Here is a 9,245-nt window from a genome sequence, read left to right on the forward strand (position 1 = left end):
CTGAATATGTGTATCAGCCTAACAGGTTTATATGTTTTTACTGATATCCTATTAGTTTATGTTTACATTTATCTACTGTCTGTCTGTCTATCTATTTATCTATCTATCTATATCTTTAAATTTTTTTTTTCAACGTTTATTTATTTTTGGGACAGAGAGAGACAGAGCATGAACGGGGGAGGGGCAGAGAGAGAGGGGAGGGGCAGAGAGAGAGGGAGACACAGAATCGGAAACAGGCTCCAGGCTCTGAGCGGCCAGCCCAGAGCCTGACGCGGGGCTCGAACTCACGGACCGCGAGATCGTGACCTGGCTGAAGTCGGACGCTTAACCGACTGTGCCACCCAGGCGCCCCACTATCTATCTATATCTTGATAGAGAAGGAGAGGAAGAGAGAGTGCACAAGTGGGGAAAGGGCAAGGAGTGGTAGAGAGAGAAAATCTCAGGCAGGCTTTGTGCTGCCAGGGTAGTGGGACATGGGGTTCAATCTCACCAGCCATTAGATCCTGACGTAGCTGTAACCAGGAACCATGCTTAACTGACTGCCAGTTGAGCCACCCAGGTGCCCTGATATCTTCTTTCTTTTTAAATAAGATCACCTTTGTGGGATGCCTGGGTGGCTCAATTGGTTAGGCATCTGACATAGGCTCAGGTGATGATCTCCTGGTTCATGAGTTTAATCCTGTGTGTTGTTCTCTGTTGTCGCTTCACAGATTGCTTCAGATGCTCTGTCTCTGTCGCTGTCTCTGTCTCTGTCTCTCTCTGTGCTCCTCCTTCCCCCTTTCCCCCTTCCCTCCTCTGCATGCACTCTCTCTCAAAAATAAATAAAAATATAAATAAATATGATCACCTTTGTGAACAGAAATCATATTCTTCCTTTCTAATTTTAATGACTTTTATTTCATTTTCTCTCTCATCCCTCCCTCCACTTTTTCTTTCTTTCTTTCTTTCTTTCTTTCTTTCTTTCTTTCTTTCTTTCTTTCTTTCTTTCTTTTCTTTTTCTCCTTCCTTCCTTCCTTCCTTTTTCTTTCTTTTTTTTTTTTAATTTTTTTTCAACGTTTATTTATTTTTGGGACAGAGAGAGACAGAGCATGAACGGGGGAGGGGCAGAGAGAGAGGGAGACACAGAATCGGAAACAGGCTCCAGGCTCCGAGCCATCAGCCCAGAGCCTGACGCGGGGCTCGAACTCACGGACCGCGAGATCGTGACCTGGCTGAAGTCGGACACTCAACCGACTACGCCACCAAGGCGCCCCCTTTTTCTTTCTTTCTTTCTTTCTTTCTTTCTTTCTTTCTTTCTTTCTTTCTTTCTTTCTTTCTTCTTTCTTTCTTTCTTTCTTTCTTTCTTTCTTTCTTTCTTTCTTTCTTTCCTTTCTTTTCTTCTTCTTCTTCTCCTTCCTTCCTTCCTTCTTCTTCTTCTTTCTTTCTTTCTTTCTTTCTTTCTTTCTTTCTTTCTTTCTTTCTTCTCTCTCTCTCTCTCTCTCTCTCTCTCTCTCTCTCAGCTAATTGCTCTGTCTGGAAATTTCAATGCCATGTTACATAGAAGGTATAAGGCAGACATGCTTGTCTTGTTTTTATCTTAGAGGTCACTCTTAGCCTTTCACTATTGAGAATGATGTTAGAAGTGGGCTTTCACATATGATCTATATCATGTTGAAGAAGTTTCCTTTTGTTCTTAGCTTCTTGAATGTTGTTATTATGAAAGAAGGTCCAATTTTGTCTATTTTTCTGCATCAGTGGACATAAGCATGCACTTTTATCCTTCATTCTGTTAATGTGGTGTACCACACTGACGGATTTTCATAAGTAAAACCATCCTTGCCTTCCAGGAATAAATCCCACTTGGTCATGATGCATTATCCTTTTCTACACCACGAACAAAAGGCTGCTATGTTCTGTTTGGTAGTATTTAGTAAAAGATTGTCACATCAGTATTTGTTTGGAATATTGTTCTGTACTTTTATTTTCTTGCAATGTCTTTATTTTGTCAGTATTAGCGCAATGTTGGCCTCTTGGAATAAAGTAGGACGTTTTAACCTTTCAATTTTTGTAAGAGTTTGAGAAAGTTTGGTGTTAATTCTTCTATTTCTGTGTGGTTTTTGTGATTCTAAGCCATGACGACTCAGTTGGCACACCTACATTGCAAAATGCAATTCTCTTAGGAAAAATAAGCTCTTGACTCATGGTGTATCCTGTCCCCTGCTTTCTAAAACAGCTGTGCTTCAGCCACAAGAGTACACAGTACCACAATGATGGAAAACTCTCTCTCTGCCTCTCTTCCTACCTGCACTGTGTGTGTGTGTGTGTGTGTGTGTGTGTGTGTGTGTATGTGTGTAGGGAATAGAGATATTATCAGTGAATATACACACATGAAAAACATTTGAAGCAAGCTGAAACTGTTTTATGAAATTAAAAAATGCATAATTTAGACCAACTAAAGACTGACAGTAAGAGTGAGAGAATGTGATAGAATTATGGAGGAATGAGTTATGTTGTATCTGTACACATTACATAAAATTTATTCCGTGGTAGCAGACATCATATATAACATATAGGTATAAAAACAACAATGGACTGTAGTGTCCACTCCCTTAGGACGTTTCCACAGATGCAGGAGGCTTTGAGCTCCTCTCTTTCTTATCTTACACCCCACCCCTGCTCCTGTTGTGTTACCTGCTCTGCTCACAGCTTTCTCTTTGATGTTGCCTGATGGGTTTGGGTCTTGCCTTAGGGTCCTTGCACAGGCTTTTTCTCTGCCTTAATTGGTTTCCTCAAAGTTATCTGCATGGTTCATATATCCACTGCCCTCAGTTTTTCAGCTTTGAAGCCCCTCATCAGAGATGATACAATGGCAAGTTTCCCCTTCATTTAGGATTCCTAGTGTGACATTGTTTTACTTACTGGTTGTAACCACCACTTGAAACATCATTCTTCATTTAGTAATATTCGCTGCCTCTGACACACACGCATCTTAAACTCAGTCTTGTTGAGGTCAAATGCACATCACTAATTTTTTCAGTGCTTTCAAAAAATCTTGCCAACAAAATAATAGGTTAAAATATTTGTTGGGTGAACAAAAAGAGTCTCAGGAAATTTATGGAGGAGAACATTGCTTTGGATAAATGTTTTGATTCAGGACAAGGATTGTGAATCAGTTTCAGCCTCATGGAAAACACGGAACATTGGGATTCCCTGAAATTTTCTGCTAAATTTTCTAGATGGTAGGTAATGTTTAAGAATTAACTAATGAAGCACGTTGGAAACACAAATTGCAGCATTTCTTTCAATTCTGTGATCACTGCCTGTGCCTTTACAATGCTCTTGTCTCTGTTCCAGCTGTTTTCACCAGACACATGGAAGGAAGAAATCAAACCCGTGTTACAGAATTTATCCTCTTGGGGCTCTCAGACGAGGGGGGGCTGCAGTCCCTGCTCTTTTGGCCGTTCCTGTCCATGTACCTGGTCACCTTCACTGGGAACCTGCTCATGATCCTGGCCATTATCACGGACTCCCGCCTCCACATGCCCATGTACTTCTTCCTCTCCAACCTGTCCTTTTCAGACATCTGTTTCACCTCCACCACCATCCCAAAGATGCTGCTGAACATCCAGACGCAGAGCAAAGTGATCACCTATGAAGGCTGTCTCAGCCAGATGTACTTTTTCATGCTTTTTGTAGGATTAGACAACTTCCTCTTGACAGTGATGGCCTATGACCGGTTCGTGGCCATCTGTCACCCATTGCACTACATGGTCATCATGAATCCCAAATTCTGCAGCATCCTGCTTCTGGTTCCCTGGATATTGAGTGTTCTTACCTCTCTATTACATGACTTGATGATTTTGCGACTCTCTTTTTGCACAGATCTGGAAATCCTTCACTTTTTCTGTGAACTTATTCAGGTGATCCAACTTGCTTGCTCTGATACCTTCCTCAATGACCTGATGATCTATCTCACAAGTGGACTTCTGGGTGTTGTTCCACTCACTGGTATCCTGTTCTCTTACTATAGAATTGTAACTTCCATTTTGAGAATTTCATCAGCAATGGGCAAGTATAAAGCATTTTCCACATGTGGGTCTCATCTTGCAGTGGTCTCTTTGTTCTACGGTACAAGCCTTGGGGTTTATCTTAGTTTTGCTGCTTCACAAAACTCCAGAGCAAGTGCCATAGCCTCAGTGATGTTCACAGTGGTGACGCCCATGCTGAACCCCTTTATCTATGGTCTGAGGAACAGAGACATCAAGCAAGCCCTGAGAAATCTCTTTAGCCGAGAGACATTCTCTGCATATAGGATTCTTTGTTACAGGATAAAGACTTGAGTAACAGGGCTCCAAACCCTAGAAAACCTAGATCATGATATTTGTGTCAGTTCATAGGCTGACAATCTGCAGTTTGTCTTTCTACAGTTTGGGTTGATTTGTGTTTTTCATACATTATGAGCCACCATTTCTTCTGTATCTCTTTTCTTGTTGAAGCTTATTTATTTAGAGAGAGAGAGAGCAGGGAGGGGCAGAGAGAGGGAGAGGGAGAATCCTAAACAGGCTCCTCGCAACCAGTGCAGAGTCTGATGTGGGGTGTGATCTCACAATTGATGAGTTCATATCATAAGTTGAGCTGATATCAAAAGTTGATGCTAAGTTCCTGAGCCACCCAGGTGCTCCTCTTCTGTATTTCTTTTAAACGGTTTAGACTTCTCATTAAATTCCATCGCATGGATTTTCAGCAACAAATAAAGGCTATAGGAAATTGAGTACTTATGATGTGATAGGGGAAGCCAGTGGAGTAAATGTGGAATCCTTCCTCTCTGAGATGAAAGCAGCTGTCTGGTAGAGTATCTGCTTTGGCAGTAAAATCATTCAGCATATCAGAGGTTATATACCAGGTTCCCGGGGTTTCTGTCAATCCACCTTGGAAAGAGCTCACATCTGCAAGAGCAGAGGCCCCTGGAATCCTGTGTGATTTGTTAACGATAATCCACATTCACTATGCAATATCTAGTTTCCCCTTGCACACTTCAAAACATTCATTACATGTGAAGTTAATAGAAATGACAACTCGTGATTTTTCAGGCATTGATGGTGTCATTGTTGGTGCTTATCCCAGGCATGTACTATTACTTTCCTTTTAATATTTTGGTAGGTAGCAACCCTATTTTCTGATTGCCCTCAGCACCTCCAAACTATGATAAGCCCTTAACAGATCCCAACCACAATATGGATAGTCTGCCTATTGCCACCTCTGTCTTTTCTTTAAAAAATTTTAAAATGTTTTTATTTATTTTTCAGACAGACAGAGCATGGGGGTGGGGGCAGAGGGATGGGCAGAGAGAGAGGGAAGCACAGAATCTGAAGCAGGCTCCAGGCTCTGAGCTGTCAGCACAGAGCCCGACGTGGGGCTTGAACCCACAAATTGTGAGATCATGACCTGAGCTGAACCGGATGCTTAACCAACTGAAATACTCAGGTGCCCTTACCTCTGTCTTTTCTAATGATGCATCCCAGAATTTAGGCATTGATAGCAGGATATACTTATGGTTCTAGCCTGTGCTTTATGAGGCAGAGCAAGTGAAAGTCTCCTTATCACCTTACCCCAGAAGCCACCAGTTTGATGGTTGGCCGTAATGGTAATTTCCTATTACCTGATTCACAGTTTTCCAGGTAAAAGTCCACAGGTCCCTTTAAGGACTAATATTCAGAGAAATGTTTAAGGGGCTCTCACTCAAAAGCAAAGAGAAGAAGAAACAGGGAAAGCAAGAAGAAAGAAGGAAAATGAGAAAAATAGAATAAAGAAGAGAGCTTACTTATAGCATTTGCCAGTTTCCGTGGGAAAACTACTCTCATCTTGCCCAATATCAAGCTACCAATTTTGGTTCAGACCACAGTCCCCACGAACCATTATAAGTTGGCTACCACCATTACCTTAGAGTCTTTGGGTTGGGTTTGGTGGAAAATGTAAAGCATTGTTGCTATTTTACATCCTTCACTCATCCTTCACTAATTGGTTCCATCAACTGAGGATCCGAGTCAGTGAACAGTCTCAGGTCTGAGAGGCAAGTAGAGATTATGACCCTTCATTGTGGTGACTCAGGTCAATCTTTTCTTCATGATTATTAGAGGTAGGTGTTTTGGTTGTTGTTTTTGTTTTCCTTGTTTTTCATAGCTACACAACTTGGATGAACCCTTAGTAAGCCGCCCATCATTTTGTTTCATGGAGACACCTTGATGAAAATGCCAGTTCCAGAAATCTCTGTGGCTCAACCAATGTTGATGAGAATGATTAACTCTTATATGCACTATAATACTATACCCTGGGTGGTTTCAGACTGTTGACATGGCCTCTGGCAATTCAGTGGAGGGGGCAGGGGCTGAACTCAGGACAAAGGCATTTCAATTTCAGCATGTCCATGGTAAGTCTGTCATATTGGGGAGAAGCTCTGTAGAGCTTGTCAAGGAAGACATTACATCCCTCGCCAAGGTGTTTCTCAATGCTTTATGAATTTTATATTCTCCAAACTCTTATTTTGGGTGTACTTTGTGGTTGAGGGGGGTGTTGGGGTCTCATAGGGTAGAATCACACAAGATAAACCCATCACAACACTCTTGTCTCCTTGTACTTTGGATTCCTTCCTCTACATCATCAAGCTCTTTATGGCACTGAAATTCTTTTAGAATATGTCACTCTTTTAGTTCCTTTTTTGTCAGGGTAAAAAATATATGAAATTTATTATTTTAAACATTTTGAAATACACTTAAGTGGCCTTAAGTACTTTTTCACTGTTGTGCAATCACCACCTCGATCCGTCTCCAGAATTTTCTTATCATCTCAAACTGAATCTTTGTCCACTTGAAATAGTAACTCCCCATTGCCCCTTTTTCCAGTCCCTGTCTCCCACCATCCTACCTCTTTCTCTAAAACTGAATACCAAAGGTTCCTTATGTAGATGTTATTGTTTAATATGGATCCTTTTACATCCTTCCTTTCACTTAGCATAATGTTTGTTTCACCCATGTTGTAGCCTATGCCAGAATTCTATTCATATTAAAGCCTGAATGATATTCCACTGTATGTTTTCACCACATTTTGTTCGTCTGTGAGTTTGTTGATGGACATTTGGGTTGTCTCCACATTTTGGCTACTGTAAATAAATCTGTTATGAAAAGTGTTGTACAAAAAATCTTTTCTAGTCACTGCTTTAGTCTTTTGGGGCATATAAGTGGGTACATAACCAGAAGTGAATCTACTGGATCAAATGATAATTCTGTGTTTACATTTCTGAGGAACTAGCACACTGTTTCCTCTAGCAGCTGTGCCCCTTTTTAGTCTCCAATTTCTCCACAATCTCACCAACACTTATTTTCTGATTTAGTTTTTACAATAGCCATCCTAGTGTGTGTGAGTTGGTATCTATGCATTATGGTTTTGGTTTGCACTTCCCTAATGATTAGTTATGTTGCGCATCTTTCATGAGCGAATTAGTCATTCCTATATCTTCTCTGGAGAAATGTCTAATGACATTGCCTGTTTTTTAACTGAGTTGTTTTGCTGTTGAATTTTTGCAATTCTTGAATACATTGTTTTTGTTTTCTTTTTTTAATGTTTATTTTTGAGACAGAGAGGGACAGAGCATGAACAGGGGAGGGTCAGAGAGAGAGGGAGACACAGAATCTGAAGCAGGCTCCAGGCTCCGAGCTGTTCAACACACAGCCCAACGCGAGGCTCAAACTCACGCACTGCGAGATCATGACCTGAGCCAAAGTCCGATGCTCAACCAACTGAGCCACCCAGGCGCCCCGAAGTTTTGCAATTCTTTACATATTTTGGATATTAATCTATTATCAGGTGTGTGATTTTCCAGTCCTTTCTCCATTTTGTGGACTGCCTTTTTCACTTGGGGAATAGTGCCCTTCAACGTCCAAATATTTTTTATTTTTTTATTTTGCTGAAGTAATTTTTTCTTTAGTTGCCTGTGTCTTTGGTGTTATATTCAGGAAAAGTTTGTCAAATCCAGTGTCATGGAGGTGCATCTCTCTCTGTGTTTTCTTCTAAGGGGTTACAGTTTTATTTCTTTTTTTTATTATTTAAAATTATTTATGTAAATTCAATTAAGTTAACATACAGTGTAATATTGGTTTCAGGAGTAGAACCTAGGGATTCATCACTTACATATAACACCCAACAAGTGTCCTACTTAATGTCTGTCACCATTTAGCCCATCTTCCCACCCACCTCCCCTCCAGCAACCCTCAGTTTATTCTCTGTATATAGGAGTCTCTTATAGTTTGTCTCCCTCTCTGTTTTTATCTTATTTTTCCTTCCCTTCTCCTATGTTCATCTGTTGTGTTTCTTAAATCCCACATATGAGTGAAATCATATGGTATTTGTCTTTTTCTGATGGACTTATTTCACTTAGCAGGATATGCCCCAGTTTCATTCACATTGGTGCAAATGACAAGATTTCATACTTTTTGGTGATGGAGTAGTATTCCATTGTATATATAATACCACCTCTTTTAAATAGAACTACTGTATGACCCAGCAGTTGCATGACTGGGTATTTATCCAAAAGATACAAAAATGCTGCTTCTAAGGGGCACATGCACCCCAGTGTTTATAGCAGTGCTAACAACAATAGCCAAATTACAGTTTTATTCCCTATGGTTAGGTATGAGGTCCATTTGCAGTCATGTTTGTAGATGGTAGATGAAAAGGACACTTTCATCTTTTATTTATTCTTGTATGTGGATATCCAGATCTCCCACCACCATTTTATGTGTGTGTGTATGTATGTATGTATGTATGTATGTATGTATGTGTTTATAGAGTGAGAGAGTGTGAGCTGGGGAGAGGGGTAGAGGGAGAGAGAGAAAGAATATTTATCAGTCTCCACACTCAGTGCAGAGCCCAATGTAGGGATTGATCCCACCACACTGGAATCATGACCTGAGCCGAAATCTGAGTTGGACACTCAACTGACTAAGCCACCCAGGTGCCCCATCATGATTTCTTAGAAAGACTGTACATTTATCTTTGAACTTTCCTGGAACTCTTTTCAAAAATCATTCAGTTGTATGTATGAGAGTTTTTTTCTGGGCTCCCTCCTATTGCACTTAGTTATATTTCTGTTGTTATTACAATTGAGTTATATTTGTTTTTGTTCTTAACAATGAAAACTGATCATTTAAAAATATAATGTGGGTGGTGCCTGAGTGGTTCAGTCAGTTAAGCATCCAACTTGAGCTCAGGTC

At 40.6% G+C, this 9,245-nt stretch overlaps 1 protein-coding gene across 1 annotated transcript; it reads left to right on the plus strand.

Annotated features, from left to right (window-relative positions):
* The first annotated feature begins 1,581 nt into the window (after positions 1-1,581).
* Positions 1,582-7,367, plus strand: LOC101080364 (olfactory receptor-like protein OLF4). The gene has a single exon (XM_045047250.1). The coding sequence runs from the start codon at positions 3,351-3,353 to the stop codon at positions 4,317-4,319; it is 969 nt and encodes a 322-aa protein (XP_044903185.1). The 5' UTR covers positions 1,582-3,350; the 3' UTR covers positions 4,320-7,367.
* The last annotated feature ends 1,878 nt before the right edge of the window (positions 7,368-9,245 follow it).

The sequence above is a fragment of the Felis catus genome, chromosome A2, assembly GCF_018350175.1.
Source record: "Felis catus isolate Fca126 chromosome A2, F.catus_Fca126_mat1.0, whole genome shotgun sequence".
Classification (NCBI taxonomy): domain Eukaryota; kingdom Metazoa; phylum Chordata; class Mammalia; order Carnivora; family Felidae; genus Felis; species Felis catus.